This window comes from Vulpes lagopus, chromosome 18 (genome assembly GCF_018345385.1).
Source record: "Vulpes lagopus strain Blue_001 chromosome 18, ASM1834538v1, whole genome shotgun sequence".
NCBI lineage: Eukaryota > Metazoa > Chordata > Mammalia > Carnivora > Canidae > Vulpes > Vulpes lagopus.
Genome location: NC_054841.1, coordinates 34,348,967 through 34,370,412, shown reverse-complemented (window position 1 = coordinate 34,370,412; position 21,446 = coordinate 34,348,967). Strand labels below are relative to the sequence as shown.

The 21,446-nt window shown below is 39.0% G+C and overlaps 1 protein-coding gene and 1 non-coding gene across 3 annotated transcripts in view; one reads left to right on the top strand and one right to left on the bottom strand.

The window, feature by feature from the left end:
* Window positions 1–21,446, bottom strand: part of PLCB1 (phospholipase C beta 1) — a 679,067-nt gene that overhangs the window by 85,321 nt on the left and 572,300 nt on the right. For both annotated transcript variants that reach the window (XM_041732275.1, XM_041732276.1), the window contains exons 27-31: window positions 20,226–20,406; window positions 2,344–2,420; window positions 2,145–2,234; window positions 1,612–1,669; window positions 917–1,003 (exon numbers count right to left, since the gene is read on the bottom strand). In XM_041732275.1, the coding sequence (XP_041588209.1) occupies window positions 917–1,003; window positions 1,612–1,669; window positions 2,145–2,234; window positions 2,344–2,420; window positions 20,226–20,406 (493 nt within the window). The remainder of the gene's footprint in view (window positions 1–916; window positions 1,004–1,611; window positions 1,670–2,144; window positions 2,235–2,343; window positions 2,421–20,225; window positions 20,407–21,446) is intronic.
* LOC121478485 lies at window positions 12,834–12,968 on the top strand. The gene has a single exon (XR_005984492.1). It is a non-coding gene; the product is annotated as a small nucleolar RNA SNORA70 (small nucleolar RNA).

Sequence of the window (21,446 nt, the reverse complement as noted above, 5' to 3'; positions counted from 1 at the left end):
TTAAATGTATTTCCTGCCTAATAAATAAAAAAGGACAAGAGTGGAAATAACTACAAAAATATATTTAGAGTTAGCCACAAAAAATTCTATAAGAAGTAAATTGATGAATGGACTATACAAGGAAATGAAAATAACAATTTTGACCTTTGCAGGTTCAAAGAGTACTTGTATGGAATAGCAATACCTTTTAGAGTAGAGCTTTTAAGCCTCACATAGAATAATAATAAAACTGAAAAACTCATTTTTCGCAGACAAATAGTCACTGATGAATCAAAATGTATGGAATAATCTAAAATTAAGATGCTGTTTGCCAACCTAATAGTCTTTGATTTATAGATGATTAGTTTGTTTAAAGATAGTATTCACGAACAATTGATTTTGACCAAACAATAAGGATAAGGTCATTTTAAAGAGGAGTCACAATAAACTATTACTATTGGGGAAAATAAGATTTGTTTCTTGTTTTGTTTTGTTTTGTTTGTTTTGGTTTATGAGATCATTTTGTTGGCTAAAAACCTGGGTGATATTGGTACAGGACATCCTCTGCTGGACAGCGTCTGCCATTACAATATTTTATCAGATCTGAAGAGGCTTGGCTAATTCTTCTAATTATCCCTATTCTAGCAGGGAGAGAGGGAAGGTACTTCAAAGATACCTGAAACATCCCTCAGACTAACTATAATCAAAATGTCAAGAGCTGGGTTCCGAGGATCTGTAATTTGTAAATCTCACCAGTTGATGATAAATGTGTACTGAATAGTGCTAGTAAGATTTTTACCATAGTTGAGGAAGATACAGGAGTTTTACATGTAAGAATGGATCTGGCACTGTGTGTAAGGTACATGACCTACAGAGGTCTTATTCTAATTGAATGGAAAGAAAATGAAGTTATTGTGTATTATTTGATTCAGTTTACCTTGGGCTTTTCATCCAGGATCTGCTGACGTATCTCCTTGTGTTTCTCTACAAGTTTTTCTTGCCGTTTACTTTGTGCCTCTTCTAACTATAAGAAAGTTACAAAGAAAGTCATTTTCATCTAAACATTCAAGTGAATGTTTTCAGAAAAATTGAAAGCTTTTCAGATCTATGGCATACATTGGTTTCTTTCATATCCTGATCAAGAACTGCCCTTACAAGTGTAGGAGACTGTTGGAGTCAGTCCTGGGTGTTGGAGTGGAGGTGGGTGATCTATAGATTATGCTATTCTTAGATTTTTGTTAATGTTTGAAAATTTCTGTAATGTCAATTTCAAAAACAAAACAAAATAAAACTAATATGAAGAAGTGCCTTTGAAGGTTGCCATCTTCCTTATCATTGATGACAATGACAGGTTCTTTTGGGGGGATCTCCTAGTAACCTTATGTTTCTGGGCTCCTGACTTTGGAAATGATTCTTGAAATCTATTTTTGATGAGCCTTATATTTATATGTAAATTTACAATTAAACTTGCAAAAACATTGATTACAAAAGGCCTGCTCTGTAAAGCAGCTCTTCTGGGTACTGGTGATAAGCAGATACAGCAAGGCATGGCATTTCCCTTCAGAGGCTCACATTGTGTTTGCCAAACATCGATACATGGTTTGCAAAGCAGAGAGAGATTAACTGACATACCCTCTTGATGTACTGCACCACCTCCTGGATATATGACCGGATCATCTCTGTCTTTTCCCTAAGAGCAAATGACAGCTAGATCATTATATGAACTCATCCAGCATCAACAAATAGGTGCACTTCAGACTTCCAGATGAAACTTTACAGAACTTTCAACATTCTCATTGCTACTGCAAGAAAGGTACAGTCTGCTAGCTCTGGACAAAAGTCAGTTCCGCCCAAGGGCAAGCAAACTCTGTCTTCACTAAATGCTGGGAAAGTTGCCTCACAGTATGGGAACTGAGGATTTGATTTTTTCCTAAAGGAAACTCTTTACTCAGTCTTTATCTGAAAGATCCCTAGGTGTGCCTTCATCCTTTCCCATGTTTAAAACAACAACAACAACAAAAACTTTACAAAAGGGATATTTTGAAAGGTTAATTAGAGGACAAATTTTACAGATGGATCTTTATGTGGTTAAGAAGCTCTTATTCTAAACAGAATAAAATAGTCCCCAGGTGAAATTTAGGGGAGAAGGGATTCTTTCTCCTTACTCTTCCATTTGACTTTTGTCTTTCGATTTAGCTTCTGTTATCTTCTCCTGCCTTTTTTTATCCATTTTCTTCTTTAATTCCTTCTTCTCTCTGAAGTCAAAATGGAAGTAGAAGAAAAAAAAAGAAGGCAAATGAAATGGCAGTTTGTGTGCAATACATGTATAGACACAAGCCCAATGTAAAGAGAACGCAGGCTTACTTCTCACAGATTTCTTTGAGCTTCTTCAACTGATTGTTCTGACATTCTTCAGCAACATCCGTCAATTTTTGAATAAGCTGGGGAAAGAAAATGTGTTTGCTGTTTTACACGATCATAAACAAAGCACCTGCTCCCTGGATCCCCCAGACAGCAGTGTGTGGAGTTAGAAAATCTCTGATTGATGTTTAACAATAGTTAAAATTGCGCATCTAACAGGCAATGGGGACGTGATTTAAAAACCATTATCTAGGTTGTAATATGAAAGTAATCCTCATATCTCTTTTTAAATTTTTTAAAAGATTTTACTTATTTATTCATGGGAGACCCAGAGAGAGAGGCAGAGACATAAGCAGAGGGAGAAGCAGATTCCCTGCAGGGAGTCTGAGGCAAGACATGATCCCAGGACCTGGGGATCATGACCTGAGCCAAACCACTGACCCACCCAGGCAACCCTACGTCTTTTTTAATTAAACAGAATTCCTTAGATTATTGTCCTGGTTACTGCAGATTGGCTCAATGTGAAGAGAACGAACAGAGTGGGCTCAGGTTCCAGTCCCCACTCTATCTAAGACCTCAAAAATATGATTTTGGTCAAGAGTGCTACATTTTCTCAGTTATAAAATGGGATTTTCAAATGCCTTTGTCTCTTGAAGATACAGTGAAGCTCAAAATAACATGAATGTAAATTATAATCAACTGTGAATTGTAATTCTTGATTTCCACTTAATTCATTGTTTAATTGCTTCAAGGGCCATGAGTTGCTCATCTTAGAAAGTGATGTTTGTGTCCCTATGTGGGTCCCTTCCAAAGACCATCAGAAATTCTCTTCTATGGTATGGTACCATTGGATTTTAACACATGCCATGAAAGCAATTATTTTACTGTCTTGCATCTATTTTCTTATTAAACCAAGCTTCCTGAGATCAGAGACTGTGTTTGTGTTTGCATATCCTAGGCCCTCTGCATCATTCCTCATATTCAGTAGATGCTCAATAAATGTTTATCAATTACCCAAGGGTCATTTTCTCCTCCAATCGCATCTCTTTCTCTTTTTCACATGAAGAACCTAGAGAACCTTTTGCCATTACTCAGGCAGTGGTGGCAACTGGACTCCACCTGTCTGACTGGAGCCCCAAGTAGACAGTGTGGGCTTCCTCTGAAATCCTACCACTGACGTTCGCCAGTGATAGAGATTCTCAGATACAGCAGGGTACGTTGACACAGTTTCATATAAGTGATTGCTGCAATAGGGATAAGGCAATCTACTCAGTCCCAGCAAATTTGCTTTGATCATTTACATATGGCTGGCACAGTTTGAAGATTTTTAAGTATATTCAATTCATCCACTTATAAGAGCTGCACTATGAGGTTGTGCTTTTTTTTTTTTTTTTTTGAGGTTGTGTTTTTATCTTCATTTTACACATGAAGACACTGACACCTGTGGCTTAAGTTCTGGGCTCACACTCACAGGTAAGTGGCAGAGCTGAGTACAAACCCAACAAATTAGGTTCTGTGGCTTGTAGCCTTTACCACTTCCCCATGCTCTTTTCATTTTGATTTTAGAATTTTTTTTTCTTAAAAAAAAAAAACACAGAAAAACCCTTCTTACGTAAGAGAATAAAAAGTTAAGGGAGATATTTTCTTAGAGAATTATAATAAAGATGGCACATTAGCCTAACGTTAGTGTGAAATTTGATGCATTCATCTGTGAAGTGAATTAAATATGAACAAATATTAACTGGGATGTGGGCCAGCAAAAAACCTATTTGATCATTCAAAAGACATTGCTTGATCATGACCATCACAATTATAGAAATCATGAAATATTACAGCTTCATAGTGCCATTTATCAAGCTGTCTAGACATAAAATCCCAATGTGCAAAACCTCTGGGAATTTCCTTGATATTCCTGCAATCTCTATTCTAGTTTAGGGCATGCACCCAGCACCTTTCTTTCCCCACAAGATCTTTCTTCTCTCTCACTACCCCCAAGGAGTTAAGAGGGTTATCCTCCAACTTTTGCTGCAACATGAGATTCACTCCTGGGCAACTTCCTAAAAATGTGGATTGTAGGGCCTGTTCCTAGGCCTATGGACTCTAAATGTCTAGGGGGTGGGCCTGAAAATCAGTATTCAAAATCTCTGGTGATTTGGATACTTCACCAGGAGTCTCTGTGGGCCTGTCCCCATTTTACAGGCCACTGCTAAATCTTCTAGCAATGTTTTTTAATTCAACGGCCTTCATACTTGTTTCCACTTTGTCATCTGTGTCATTCACCTGACTCCAGAATATTCCCTTATTTTCTTGATCATGCCACCATCTGCTCACATTTCTTGCTTTCCTTCCTCAGCTGTCCTCATCCTCAGCTACCTCGCCATCCAGTCATGGAAACCCCTGAGTTTGAGATCCCACAACCCTTCTCCCCATCCAATTCTTATATTTATTTTGATTTGTTGTCACCCCCTATACAATTGGAAGCACTACACTTCCTCAAAGTCTCACAGAAGTTCCCTACCTGCTGCATCCCCTGGCCTTCCTCACTGTCTCTCCTTTAGACCGTCTACATTTGCTCTTTACTCTGGAAGAGTTCCCACCTCTTTTGATCCCAGAACAAACACCTTTATGTAAACTATTCAATTTAGCCACAATCCAACAAATATTTATCAAATACTCTAAATACCTAGTGCTCTTCTACAAACTCTGAGCCAATGACTTGGCTTTCTAGATCTTGTTACTAAAAATGGAGCATAACTATCTTGGACCAGCAGCACTTGCATTGCCTGGGAACACAACAGAAATCAAATTCTCGGGCCTTACCCCAGATCAACTAAATCAAAATTTGCATTTTTAACAAGATTCTCAGGAGATTTGTATCATGCTACAGTTTGAGAGGCACTGTCTAGATCACTGAGAAAGATGGAGAAAATTTAAAAGAAGCTCTCTGTTATGGGCCAAATGTTTATGTCCCCCCAGAATCCATATATTGATATCCTAACCCCTACTGTAATGGTATTAGGAGGTGGAGCTTTGTGAGGCGGTGATTAGGTCACAAAGTTTAAGCCCTCATTCATGCCCTTATAAAAGATATCCCACAGAGCACGACTGCCCCTTCAGCCATGTGAAGACATAATGAGAAGATAGCCATCTATGAATCTGGAAGTGGGCTTTCACCAGACAGCAGAGCACCTTAATTTTGGACTTCCAGCCTTCAGAACTGTGAGACATAAATGTCTGTTATTTAAAACACTTAATCTATGAGAATTTGTTATAGCAGCCCAAATGGACTAAGACATTCCCTCAGAGTCCCTCTTTTCTGTCTCAAAAGATCTTTGACATTTTATCTACATTCTCTTCACTACCTCAAACTCAGCATCTTCACCTCTGACACAAGGATAACATTTCCCTCCTGGGGTGGTCGTGAAAGCTGAAAGGAAAAACATACACACAAGTCCTATTAGACCACTTTGTAGGTCCCTAAGTTGGTTTCCTTACCCTTCTGGCCAAGAGGAAAGTTCTTGCCCTTGTTTTCTATCATATCTTTTCCTACCTGTGGCAGGACTTGATCTACCATTTCATTTTCTTCTCTCAAACTTTTTTTCTGCCCTGGACACATTCCCTTTTTAAAAAAAAAAAAAAAAGATTTTATTTATTTGCTCATGAGAGATGCCCAGAGAGGGACAGAAACATAAGCAGAGGGAGAAGCAGGCTCTCTGTGGGAAGCCTGATATACGACTCCATCCCAGGACCCTGGGATCACACCCTGAGCCAAAGGCAGATGCTCAACCGCTGAGCCACCCAGGTGCCTCATGGTCACATTCCTTTTGCATAAAAACCCATCTCTGTTTTCCTTACCCTCCCATAATCCTAAACTTTTGTTCCATCTTGGGCCTTTCTTTCATTTCTAACCCTACAATGGAAGAAGACCAATTGCAGCTTCCAAAGCTTGGATGCCCCAGCCTGATATTCTTTAGCTCCATCATGTCACTTCCACTTCAACCACTGGAATTCCCCTGATTTTGCATTAAGACTACAAAGACTTTTTTGTTCCTAGACTTATTGGCCATTTCTCAGACTTAACTTTTATTATTCCAGAGATTCATAAAGTTTCTTAGTTCACATTGTCCTTAGGATCTTTTTTCATGGTACTCTTAAGCTAAAAGAAATAAAAAGACAGCTTTATTTATTCATGAAATAGTTAGGTCCAAACTTAATAGTAGTAGTCTGCACAGTGTCCAACAGATGTTGCTGTTTCCTTAAAAAATGTAAAATATCTTATTATGCCTCTGTGAGTTCAACATGGTGCCTCAGGGTGACTTTGCACACAGCTGGGGATCATGACTTTATCCTATCTTCCTGACATTGTGCCAGTTGCCAACACTCTCACACAAAGCTCTCTTTCCTGAATTTATGGTATATCTCCAGCAAATACCACAGTCACTTCAACTCTTTTAGGGGCTTCAATTCATTTCAGCATCATGCACTACTTCTGACTAACTCTACCTGAGAATGGCTCACCAGCATCTCAACATTTCTACAAGCAAGTTTAGGATTTGTCTTGCACAGAAGATAAGTCATTGTATTTTCCCACTAATTATTACCATTTAGTTCAAAAGTGGACATTATATTTGATTTCCTTCTTGTGTACTTTCCACATCAAGTGAGTCATAGAGATTTGTGAATTGCTCCTGTTACCATGTATCTCATGGCTTTGTGTTAACAGGATTCTGATGCACATTTTTGCTAACTCTGGTCTAGATGTAGAATTCTCTTCCTGCCCTAAGTCTCTCCTTAGTTCTTCCACTCCATCCCACATATTTTTTCTTCTTGTATGTACTAAAGCCCTAACTGGCCTTCTATCCCCACTATGTTGTTATGCTCCAGCTCCAAATTTCCTTTCCTGGCTAGCATTCATCATACCCAATAATCTAGGCAGTATTTTGCTCTCTGAACTGTCCACACTTGCTTTGTCTTATGTTATTTTTTTCCACCTTGATGATATTTCTATTTGAATGGAAGACAGTATAATATAGAACATTCCCATGATTACAGAAAGTTCCATTACACTGGGCTACTTTAACTGTTTCTGACAAGGGAGTGGGAACTGGGTCCCTCCTTGTCCATGCCCTTTTCCTTTCTAAACCAGCCTTTGGTAATTCTCTCCTTTGACTGCCCAGATAACTCTAAGCCTGGCCCTTTAACTGGCTCTTGTAAAAGATATTATAGATATTTACCTTTATGTGTACATACTTTATTATGGCTCCCTAAAAGAATACCACCACTGCAATCTCCTTTTCTTAATAATTATTTTTTTGGAAACCCAGACTCTACACAAAATAAGTACTCAGAAATTGATGTGAATGAAATCTTTAAAGTTTTACTTTTTTAAAATTTTTTTAATTTTTATTTATTTATGATAGTCATCAGAGAGAGAGAGAGAGGGGGGGGCAGAGACAGAGGGAGAAGCAGGCTCCATGCACCGGGAGCCCAACGTGGGATTCGATCCCGGGTCTCCAGGATCACGCCCTGGGCCAAAGGCAGGCGCTAAACCGCTGCGCCACCCAGGGATCCTCAATCTTTAAAGTTTTAAAGCCACATGGATCCTGACCTTAGTGACAATAATGAAACATCATGTTTAAGCCATGGGCTGTCCTACTGGAAATACTTTCAGGACTATATACTTTTCGTACTTAACAAGCTAAGTTTGGCGTTCTTTAAATTTTTGTTTTTTAAAGATTTTATTTATTTGTGAGAAAGAAAGTGAGAGAGAAAGAGAGAGAGAGAGCATGAGCAGGGAGAGGAACAGGCTCCCCGCTGAGCAGGGAGCCTAATACCAGGCTGGGTCCCAGGACTCCGGGATCCTGACCTGAACCAAAGGCAGATGCTTAACCAACTGAGCCACCCAGGCACCCCACAAGCTAAGTTTTGTTTCATAAGAAACAAATGCCTTATTATGAAATCCAAGTATATCTTTTAAAACATGGTTTTGCATGCAACTAATGAAAACAAGGTTTCCTTAGAATCACAGAGAATATGTGTTTTAAAAAGGACAGCATCCCTGTGTTTAATATGGCAAATATGTGAATGTCTTTCCATTGTGCTCAGTTTCCCTTGGCGTCTCCCACTCTTCCACACTACAGACCCCTCCCTGTAGCATTCTGCTTTTCCAGCTATTCCCAAAAGACCATTACTCTTACTATAATTCTGTCCTTTCAACATTTACTGTTTTCTTTTACACTTCCTCTCCTTAGGGTCCAGGAGGTAAAATGATTAATATTACGTGTCTTTGTTAATAATATACTACTATTGTCAGACACCCACAAAACTGGCATATATATATATATATATACACACACATATATATACACATATGCATCAATATGTATAATTATCCCCTTCCTACAACTAAAGAGAGATTTGGGCCTGGCTATGGTTTTCTCTACTTAACACTACATCTCCAGGAAGAACCTCTGCTTTCTGAGAACTGGCTCTGTGCCAAATGTGGTTCCCATAGGAGCTACTGTATTCTTTATCCCCATCCCTTGGCCAAGGAAACTGGTCCCAGGGGAGGCATTTATCTAAATTGGACAGTCATCACCTGACCTTAGCCACAGGTGATTGGTCTAAGGATGCAAATTTGGCCAATAACATGATGTTTACAAGGCTTTCCTCAAGATTTTTCCAACCTGCTACTAGAGAAAGAAATAACTTAGATAAGGCTGGCCTATATTTTCTGACAAAGGGAAACCTGTATCTGTTAGAAAAGAATAGTGCTAGTACACATTGGAAAGAAAGAGAGAGAGGGAGACAGAGAGAGAGAAAGAGAAAAAGAGAGAGAAGAAAGGAGAAAGAGAGGGAGAAGGACAGAAAGAGAGAAAGGAACAGAAGGAAAAGGGGAGACATATAGGGAGATGCCAGGCATAGAAAGGGCTGCCAGTGATTGCCAGCATCCATTTCTCCATGCCTTCCCTTCCCTGGTGTTATGGTCATTCTTTCCTTATGTGATCTACTCTATGCCTGTTTCTAGTGTATAAGTTAGTTCAACATGGACTCTTGTCACTTGCAACTAAAAGAATTGTGGCAAAATCTTGAAATAGAAAACTCCAAATAAGATAAAAGAAACTGCATATTTGGGTCCAGAATTTCTATTGCATGAGGTGTGAAATCAGGACCCAGAAGAGGGATTTTTCACACAATAATTGAAGTGTTTTTTAGCTAACCTAAAGATGCACTCACTTTTGGTGTATTTATTAGAAGATAGACTCTACTCAAAGAACTACTCAATCATGCACTAGTCACAAAACTCACTGAAGTTTAAGAAAAGATTAGTTTAGAATTCCTGAGGTGGGGGGAACAAGAGAGTACATGGTTAAACTGAATTGCAGTAAACATTTAATTTTAACTTTTAGTATGGTTCTTTTCTCTGGCCCAAAGGAATAGGCACATTTCAGTTATTGGGCTTATTTATTTACCACTCTTGACAACTCCCCTAGTTAAATGTTCCAAACCTTTTAAGGAGTGAAAAAGAAAAGCCCTGGGGGAACATAATTTCATGCTTGTTTTCAACTCCGTGCTGAAATTCACTTGAGTTAGTTATTTGAGGGTGAGAGAATGGTTTCCATGGAAGACAATAATTCCTTAACTCTAACTCAAAAGGGATTAAAAAACAAAACAAACTAAAAAACAAAAAAACATGTGGACAGAAATTGGCATGCTTAGGTCTCTTCTTAAGAAGGACAATTTTGGAAAATAAGCAAAAGTCAAGTATAGGATGTTCAGACTTTAGGCACAACCCATTTTCCTTCCCCTTCCAGTAATATATCTAGAAAAGATACTACCTTCTTTTCTGCTCATCAAAACATCCACTGAATTTTCACTATAATTTGTTGTTTTTTATTCTACAAAGAGTTAATTTATGATGCTTCTAAACCAAGTAATGATTTGTGGACTAAAGACATTACTGACAATTTAAAATGCAAGGTGGACACTCACACTAGAGTGTATCCTGCCATTCAAATTGAGAAACATTCATTCAGTCAGTCAACCAGTATTTATTTACTGAGTACCTATGATGCGCTGGATTTTTGTGCTAGTATTGATGGTCCAACCATGAGCTGACAGGTTCAGTTCACAGGGAGCTGATATTCTTCATTTGTTCTCTTTTCTTTTCAAGAGGACAAAAATCTTGGACTAAAAGGGCAACAATCATTGTCTGAGATGTTCTCTCATACCTATGAAATTATTTCTTAATATTTGCATAACTACATAGAATTTATAGCAACTTATTTGAGTCTAAATGTTAAAAGATCCTTGGAATTCTTTGCTTGGCAAAAAAAAACATGCACACACACACACAAAAAAAAAAAAAAGGAAAGAAAAAAAAATCTCACCACAATTCCTGGTCAATGTTCATTAAATATGTAACATTTAGAATTATTTTTCACTTTTAAGTTACACTGAGGTAAATGTCAGCTTTTTAGCTTTCTGGGAAATATAAATAGATCAATGTACCATACTCCCTTGAATGATATTTCTGGTGTTCTTTTATGAGGCTGTAAAATGGAAATACATTCAAACTTTTGAAAAAATCGAGAATTTTATAAAGGGACCTCTACTTAAGGTATGCTAATGATACTTGGGTTTTACCAATGAGAAAATGTTTGAATTTCATCAAATTAATTGAGACTATTATATCTGATTAAGTCAATGGAAAAAACCACAACCAAACCACTACAATTTTAGGGTAAGGCTTTGTAATTTTAAAAGATGTCAAGACTATTTAGTTTAGAATAAATAAAATAAATATTAGTTACCACTCAGATGTGGGAAAGTAGCAATAATGTACAAAACTAGAGGTTTTCAAATAATTAGCAAAAGAGATCTGATTAAAAGATATGTGATTTGTCCTGTGGTTTGTTACTAAAATAGGGCAATAAATCATGGGCTTAATATTTCAACAGTCCTTTTGGAATCCAGACTCAAAAGAGCTGCCTGTGAAGATAAATACCACAGCATGTCAGCTACTTTTTTTTCTTAATGCAAAATATATCATTTCAGCATCCCTGACTTGGCAAATAGAATGCAATGAGTCCTGCAATTCCAGAGGGCACAAAAGAAATGATCAGACTTGTGGGTTCTATTCTGGGATTTTCCTTCCAGCAGAATCCCTTCTGTTCCCTAAGCTTCTTTAAGTTGACAACAAGTCAAAACTATTATTTTCTTTGCCTTTGGGGATGGTTCTATTTCCTGACTTTTTTTTCTTAATATTACCTAAATAGTTACCAATTAACACATAAAAGTACATTAAGATATATTGTGTACACACACAAAAGAAAAACCAAAATTTATTGCTTTAAACTTAAATTCCTCATTATTTAATAGGCCCAAGAATTGGGTCATCTCTGATTCTATAATTAAAGGAAATTAGCATTACTGTCAGAGGGAGACTTTACAACCATTCTTGTACAAACTTTTCATTTTAAAAATGAGGATAAAGACACTCAAAGAGGTAAAATTATTTAGCTAATGTTATACAAATAAAAATGGAAGTTATGTCTCCTTAGCTTAAATCCTATGCAAATAGTTCTTTGGTAAAGAATGATGACTATCTTTTGGGCACCATGTTAAGTTTCCATGGATGATTTTATTGCATCTCACATCCAAAATATGAGGGCTGTGTGTAGATTATTGCCCTAATTCTCCACCATTCTCTGCATTCATGCTTTCTGTAATGTGACTTGCAGGTCCCCTAAGAGATAGGATCTATTTCCCTATCCCTTGAATCTGGACAAATCTTATGACTTGCTTTGACCAAAGAAGAAGGAAGAATTCTAGAAGATCTCTCAAAACACCTGTCCATTTCCTCTTGCTCTCAAGTGGAATCCTTTTCAATTTTCACATGAACAAGGTCAGAGTAGCCTGCTGGATGATGAGAGATGTGGATCAGTCATCTGAGCCAGCCAACAGCCAGCCAAACTCCAGAATCAGAGCCACTAGGTGATGGACAGCTGAACCAGAGACACGTGAATAAACCCAGCCAAGACGGGAGGAACCATCCAGTTGAGTCAAGCTCAAATTGCTACACATAGAATCAAGAGGTAAACAAATTGTTGTATTAAGGCAATAAGTTTTGAGGTGTTTATTATGCAACAAAGCTACCTGATAAAGATGGGCATACTATTAATAGATCTGTCTGATTTCAAAATCTGTCCTCTTAACCACTGTAAGCCCCTGAGGGCAGGGACTACATTTAGGCTTGGTCCACAGGGAATTCCCCCACCAGTATGAGGACCACAGGAGGCCTTCAAGAACTTCTGATTAATAAATGATTATATAAGTGTGTTTCATACTCTCTAACTTGCCCAACCTCCCAAAATAATAAATGAAAAGATACCACATAAACTCTATGCGTCAGAAGGAAAGGATATAATCCAACAGAAAAGCAGGTGATGGATATGAATGGGAAGTCCATAAAAAGAAAAAAAGACTATAATCCACAGCCAATTAAGCTGACTATACCCTTCCGCCCTGGGGGCCTGGTGTGTAATGGTTGCAAACAGTAGCCTCTGTGGTTAGTATATGCAGCCTGTTGTTTGTATTGGTTGCCTTGAGGGGCCTTGGAAACAGTCCTTTCTAGTGGACATTCATTTCTGACAGTACTATGTCCAATCTAGACTCCAGACAGATATTCAAGGTGCCTTTGGAAAGCCCCAGAGCACAGTGGCCAGGGTTCACATTGGCCAAGTCATCATGTCCCTCTACACTGAGGTGCAGAACAAGGAACATGTGATTAAGGCTCTGCTCAGGGCCAAGTTCAAGTTCCCTGACCACCAAAAGAGCCATATTCCCAAGAAGTAGGGCTTGAATAAGTTTAATGCAAATAAATTGAGCACATGGTGGCTGGAAAGCAGTTCATTCTAGATGGCTATGGGGTGTAATACATCCCTAATCATGGTCCTCTGGACAAATGATGGGCCCTGCATTCATGAGAGTCTTGGCACTGCCCTTTTGTTATTCATGCCCACCAATAAATCCTACTTCCTGCCAAAAAAAATAATAAAAGGAATACAAATAACTAATATACACAGGGAATTTCTGCTCATAATTAAAGCAATGGAATGTAAGATAAAGTTAACTTCTATCTATCTATATGTATATATATATATGAAAAGAACAACATCCATTCTATTAGGGTTATCCAGTGGTAACAAATAAGAACACATTTTGACAATTCTTTCATTCTTTATTTCACTACTAAATTCTTTGATTTATTTGTCATTTCTTATTTGGTGGAGAATGTAAAATTTTTAGGAAAGTTAAGTCATTTATTTATCAAGAAAAATAATCTCATGTTAAGGTCAGAATATTGGAGGAAGACAGAGAACACTACCACAACTCAGTAGAGTTACTTCCTGACACTGTAATTACTCCTGGCCCATATACTTCAGCTGGTTGACCATAGAAGGGAGAAAATTCAAGGTTGTCTTATTTACAGGCTGCAACAGCAAATGGTGTCCTGAAATCATCAAAAGGAAGGCAATGAGCTCCATCAAGTTGAAGCAAGATGTTAAAAACTGCAATACACATTTATATCTGAAGTCAAGATTTCCTAGTCAATTCATGTATAATTTTTTACAAAGTCTTCATTAAAAGCAAGGATTTGTGAACATTATCTCATTATTCCTCCTTACACTTCAATGAAGTAAGGATTATTCTTACATCCATTGGACAGATGAGAAAATGAAAGTTCAGAGTGGGCACACAGCTACTCACTTGAAGAGCAGTGGCCAGAAATGACACTTGCTTCTAGAGCCTCAACTCATCACTACTCACATCCTGATATGACATCCATCAGTAGCTGGTCAGTATTCACCCAGAGCTGTCACTACGAAACATCTTTCAATCCCCGGGACTGGCATGGACCTGAGGAACTCAGGGCTTGGGCCCAGAAATGATTCTTAGTGAGATAAATGGGAGGATGTAAAGAACAATAGCAGCCATTAAGGCTGATGTGAAGGAAGGGAGAAATGAATGGGATTGGCACATGTGTGAGACTTTAAACATGAGAAAGAGGAGAAAACATAGGGAGTAAAGCAAAGCAAAGCAAAACAAGTCTCTGCAGAAGATAAAGACTGTGGTGACTATGAAAGAAAATGAGGAGATCTTTTCTTGAGCAATGAAAAAGAAGAAAAGGAGAGAAGACAGAACATCGGGAAAGGCGCTGTTGCAACTGAGAAGTGACCCCGGCAACATCACCAGGGAATTGCCTCTCACTAAGCTATGGGTTTTTTTTTTTTTAAGATTTTATTTATTTATTCATGAGAGACACAGAGAGAGAGGCAGAGACACAGGCAGAGGGAGAAGCAAGCTCCATGCAGGAAGCCTGATGTGGGACTCGGTCCCAGGACACCAGGATCACACCCTAGGTGTGGTGCTAAACCACTGAGCCACCCAGGGATCCCAAGCTATGGGTTTTGAATGTGATGCCTGTACTGGCAACAGGAGAAAATACTTACTTTCAGGTAGAGGTGAACGAAAAGAAAGATGTAAATTCCTCAACTCCAATCATGGTCTTGTACTCCCTGAAATCTCTCCATAGACATTGTGGGGATCTGTGAACCCCAGTTGGGGACCCCTGTTCCAAAGATAGGGTTGGAATGTCTGCTCTAAATTAATCTGTTTTTCAGCAGCAGCCTCTCATTACTGACATCATCAAGAGCCCCCAGAGGGACCCCCTAATACTTTCTATCACTTACCAAAGTCACTTTTATTTTTATTATTTTTAAATTAATTAAACAATTAATTATTTGAGAGAGTGTAGGTGCTCAAGCAGACTCCCAACTGAGTGCAGAGCTGACTCAAGCTTGATCTCAGGACCGGAAATCATGACCTGAACTGAAGCCAAGCGTCAGATGCTCAACCTCAACCAACTGAGCTACCCAGGCACCCTCACACCACGTCACTTCTAAAACGAAAACCTAACCCTAATGGTATAACCAAACTCAGGGTCACCCTAAGGCTGCTGCTGAAAAACAGATTAATTTAGAGCAGACATCCCAACCTATCTTTGGAACAGGGGTCCCCAACTGGGGTTCACAGATCCCCACAATGTCTATGGAGAGATTTCAGGGAGTACAAGACCATGATTGGAGTTGAGGAATTTGCATCTTTCTTTTCATTCACCTCTACCTGAAAGTGTTTTCTCCTGTTGCCAGTACAGGCAGGAAATGACAGGAGTGATTTCCACAGGCCCTGTGCCTTTGACACCAATAGGTATCCCTTCAGCTTGATGAGCAGCTGTGAATAATGGAGCTCATGCTGCATTTTTCATTTCAACTAAAAAGAACTTTAGTGGTATTCCAAAAGGCCTTTTGAGCAAAGATAAGGACTGATGGCTCTGAAACTGTGCTTCTTTAACCTGAACGTGTAACAAGTCACCTGGGACTCCTATTAAAATGTAAACTGTGACCCACCAGGTCTGGAGTAGGGCAGGAGACTGCATGTCTAACAGGTCCCAAGTGATTTGGGACCCACACTTGAGTAACCAGGCTGCAGAGCTATTTGGATACAGAGTTTTAAAGACAGAGATTCTTCTTTGGACAGGTATAAACATTTCTTTGAAGCAATAGAGTCTATAGAGCTTGGTGTGCATTCTCTAGCTCCTATGAACAATTACCTCAAAAATATTCTGTTGATGTTTATCAATTTATATAGTTATATAAGTTGCTCCCACATCTGGGTTTTCACATCAGTTTGCTGATAATTTTATTATTTCATTTATCATATGCTTTTATAACTTTGAGATACATATTCCCTGAGTGTGTGTGGTGACCACATCTTCATCTCCAGTGTTTTGCAAATTTTAATTTTTTAAAAGATATTATTTTCAAGTAATCTCTACATCCAACGTGGGGCTTGAACTTACAACCCCAAGTTCAAGAGTCACATGCTCTACCAGCCAGGCTTCCTACTGAGCCAGCCAGGCTTCCTGCAAATATTTTTTTTAATGAAGGTTTGGCAGGGAGTTTATTGATGTAATACTTTCTTTCTTAATCCTTGAACTGTGGGTGCCAGCACTTGAAATGTATAAACCTTAACCTAAACACATCTGTATTTAATTCCCAAAGCAATTTTGGGAGATGAAATATCTTGTTTAATTTTCCTCATCACCCAAATACTCCTTTTTACCTGGGGCCTACTTGCTTTTTAATTACACTTCCACTTGTCTAATTTAGCCTGAGAGGCCTGTTCCTAACTAGGATCCACAACCAAAGATAGAACTGACACTTCTGGGTACTCTCAGTCAAAAGATTTCCTGGCAGAACAATTTCTGGTTGTTACAAATGGAGTGATAGAAAGTTCTGATACATGCCAGCCAAAGACACTGGTATAAATTGTGGATGCCTCCAAATGGCAATAAAATAAACTTTGTGTGGTTTTAAATCCTAGGTGTTTGGGCCTTAACTTTCTTAACAAAAGAATACAATTGTGTTCAATGGCATTAGGGCTTTATCTGAAACCCAAATCCATAGTCACAAAGGTGAAACGAGGAGTATTTTGAGTATATTTGCCCTGAAAGGGCCAGACTGGCTTGAACATGTATGTACGTTTTTCTGAAAACTCTTCAAAGCTTTTACTATGAACACACTTGTTCCTTCCTAGGGAGAAGGGTGTAGGAGCACGTGCTGTGGGATTGCCACCTCCCGTAGGAATTCTACTACTTCTCCTGCTTGTCCCTTCAGGTGGCTTTTTCCACCTATAAGCTCATCTGGGTCTTCCCTAGTTCCTAAACCAAGCTTCCCTGGGAGAAAATCTGTTGAGCAGCCCTGTGTGGCCTCCTCTGGTGGAATGTGATGTGATGCCTCACGCTCAGGTGTTTCTTCTGTGATGCTGAGCTTCTGTAGCTCCTCCCTATGATTTCTGCACCCATGTGTACCGTCCCCTGCTCCTGGAAAGGCCCTTTTGGTATGTTTGGGCTTCTGTTTTCATCCATGCGTTGAATTCTTCTTTTAGGACTCTCTCATGGCTGTTGGATTTCCCTCTTATTCAGCCTTGTCTCTCCTTGGGGAATGGAATCTTGCTAGGGGCTAGAATTCTGGGGAAAAACTCCAGATTGCAGCTGGATTGCCTAGTCCTCAAAGTGATATTTGACCCTGTTTGTCAACTGCAGTCATCTTCCAGGGAACCACCGGACTTCTAATGCCATGGGCCACCATTCAACGGAACTGTGCCTTGGGATGGCCTTCTCCCGGGGCCCTACTCTTCACCATGTACACAAAAGGATCCTTGTAAATGTTACTTTAGGTCATGTCATTCCACTCAAAACCTTTCAGAGGCATCAACTTCCCTCTGAATGAAACACAGAGGCCATAAGAGGCCTACAACCGTAAGAGATCTGCCCCAGCCCCAAAAGTCTCATCTCTAACGTCCTAAGATGGAACCACCCTGCTGGTCCCCCAACAGACAGGCTTATCCCTAACCTAGAGTCTTTGCATTTGCTAATCCTTCTGCTGGGCAAATTCCTGCCCCATGTGCTTGTAGGGATCAGTCCTTCATTCCTAAGTCGGATGCTGCCTCTGCACTGAGTCCTTACAGTTACTTGATTTAAAATTTCAAAGCATACTCCTCAAACTTCCTTCTTCCATCCCTAATTCCTATTTCCCCACTTCTCATTGATTTTCCTCCTAAACCCTCAGGACCACCTGACATACTATATATTTTACCAACCTATTTTTTAAAGCTTTTATTAATTTATATGAGAGAGAGAGAGAGAGAGAGAGAGCACTAAATGAGGGGGGACAGGGGCAAAGGGAGAGAGAGAAGCAGACTCCCCACTGAGCAGGGAGCTGGACTCAGAGCTCCATCCCAGGACTCTGAGATCACAACTTGAGCCAAAGGCAGACGCTTAACCGACTGAGCCACCCAAGTGCCCCTTACCAATTCATTTTGTTCATGGTCTGACCCCTCATCTAGAATGTAACCTCCATAGAGGCTGGGATTGTTGTCATTTTTATCCTCTTCTATTTGAAAATATTTACTGAGTAGGTATCTAATAAGTATTTGTTTAATGATGAATGAATGAGGGTTTTTTTTTTTTGAGGTGATAAAAATGTTTTAAAACTGTGCTGATGGTTGTATATACCATGAATATGCTAAAGAAAGTCACTGAATTGCTCTGTTTTTTATTTGCATAATAAACTGACAATAATACTAAACTCCAGTGGCGGTTTTTGTAAGGATTAACTCAGACAATTTCTGTAAATAGCTTAGCACGGGCTATAGCCCCTATCGTGAATGCTCAATACATGGGTGTTATTTTAATTTTTATTATTGTTGTTATTTTCTGGAGTACTAGGGATGAGGTACTGGAGAAAAGTCAGATGGCTGTGGTTGTAGCAAGGTCTCAAAGCCACTATTTCTCACTAAGATTTACTTTGACTTCCTCTGGCCTATCAGGCAATCCCTTACACTGAACCTGACCCCAGCCCTACCATTCTTATTTCAGTGATTCACAAACAAGGCAGCCCATCAAAGCAAGGCAGAGCTTGTTAAAAATAAATCCTCAAGCCTTACATTTAGGAATCAGGCAGAGATCCTCAAAGTGTGGTCATGGGACCCAAAGCATCAGAAGCACCAGCCCTACAAGAGTCTTGATGAATTGGAAATTTGGAGCAAGGACCAAAAATCTGTGTTTTAAGAGGCCTTCTAAATGATTCTGATGCATGCTGAAGTTGAGAATAACTGGCCAATTGGAATCTGATGTTTAATTAAGTCCTCATGTGACTTTGGCCTGCTCGTTTGCATATTAATATTATCATTGGGGAACCAGTGCTAGGTCAACAACATGACACTGAATCACCTATTTTGCAGTGATGGCTAAAGCATCCACTGATCTCCAAAGCAGAAACAGCTTCGGAATTCTCTTAGATAGACAGGACCTTGGCACAGAAACAGTTCGTACAAACACATACAAACTCTGGATATACTTTAATTTCTATTAGCTTACTCATTTGCTTTGTTTGGGGCACATGTTTATTTTCAAGGCTACTTTATCATTTGATTCATTTAATCTGTCACCAAATATTTATCATGACCTTATTATATTAAGGCATCAACAAAGTGGAGAGAATGTCATAATCTTTGAGAAAAACTTTTGGGGGACAAAACTGATCACTACGAGAGAGACTAGTGATCACTATGAGACACACTAGTGATCATCTCCTTCCATAGGGAGCCTCAGCAATTGGGTAGACATTTCATACTGTCCATGTAGATACTCTCCTAAATGTAGGAGAGTGAACTCTCTACTTTGTTTAGTGCTTGGAAGTCCCGGTGACACCGGGAGTATTTACTTGTAGCATGTTCTTAATTTTCTTGAGCCAGGATAAGTGTCTTGTTTTGTTTTGTTTTGTTTTTTTAAACTCCTTGTAAGAGTTCAGATTCTCCCCTAAAAGACTATTATAACCCCAAAATAAGTTAGTGAGAACAAAAACAAACATAGCATCATTGGGGAACAGAGAGGAGCTTGGTAAAGATTCTGGAATAGCGGAGCTTGTAAATTATTAGTGAGGTAGACACTAGGTGCCCTTCTACAATTCAAGTTCTAAGAAATGATTTTGTTGTTTTTAAAAGCCCAAGTACTGAGTTTTGATTGTGCTTTTAAGTTAAGCATGTGTTAAATCGCATGTCCCAATATGGATCTGAGAAATGCATCTTATCTCTCTCAATAACCTGGCAGATAAGATTACTGGCCAAGGAAGCCAGAGGAAGGTTCCAGCCAGACCCACCACTGTTTCTCTTTAAAGTTATCTTTAGAAACTCTTTAGAGTTTTCTATAGAAAAGATGGTTCCAGCCATATAAACACAATTGTGTTTCTCAGGCTTACCAGTTTAATATGTTCTCGCTTCTGGTATTTTTCACTATAATACTGCTCTTGTCGAAGATTAAGCAGCTGCTGCTGTTGTTTGTCCTTCAAGTCTATTAACTTTTGGGTCATTTCGGCATCAAGGGCAGCAAGATCTTGCTCAATTGTTGATGAACCATGGTCAGGACTGCTGGGATCTGATCTGCAGAGACATGGAGTTTGATCAGAAAACATGCAGGTCATAACAAGTTGAAGGGAAGACTGCACACCATAGTTCCTCCTAGATAGAGTGCTGTGTTGTTGGGAAATAAATGTTTTAATAAACCACTTGAGATAGAGGCCAATACCCCAAGGACAGCAGAGGGTCTCCAAATAGAAAGTAGATGATGTTTGTGAGATTTCAGGTAGGGGTAGAGAAGGAAAGTCAGGAGGCTGGGGACCCTGTGGTAGTTGTGGAGAGAATGATAATCCCCCCATTGGGAAAAACAATGTCTAATAAGCATTTTTTAAGGCTTTTATCTTGTAATTTTTTTTAACAGGACATGTATAATGTAATTCCCAGCTACTTATCTCCTATAATGACTTCAATACACTCGGCATTGATTGGATTCTGTCAGGGGATTTGAAGAGGTGCTAAATTTTGCATCTGGGTAATATGGATATAAAACAGAGCATGTGCAGATCCCATATGCCAGCAAAACCTTCCCCCTCCCCAGGCTGACATGTTCTGTTTCTTGACATCTTTTAATAGCAAAGGTACATTAAAATCAGTTTCTTTGGGAGACATACCAACTTCATGGATAGCTCTACCCAAAATGGAACTTTCTGCCAAATGCTTAGGTTATAAGAGAAAGGAGGATGAATGAGTTCATTGAAAAATATGTTTTGAGTGCTTTTCTGTGCAGGTGACTTTCTTTGAGCTGTTCATAGAGAATTATACAGATATTGAGGAGTTAACGAGAAATGTTGAAATAAAGCAATTTTCACTAATTGTGCTAAAACATATGGTGTGATTCCTTCAAATTTTGTGCTCTTACTTTTTTTAGGGCACACAGAAAAAAGTGATTATGTTGAGAACAGGGCACCAAGAGCAGTCTGTTTTCTTCATTCACATGGAAACTTCTGCAAAAAAAAACTAAACCACCTAAGAGATCTAGCACATCAGATTCTACCTCCATGTTTTTCACTTGTGGCCAGGTGGAATGGGTGGAAGTTTCTTGAATCAGCAGGCACTAATTCCTG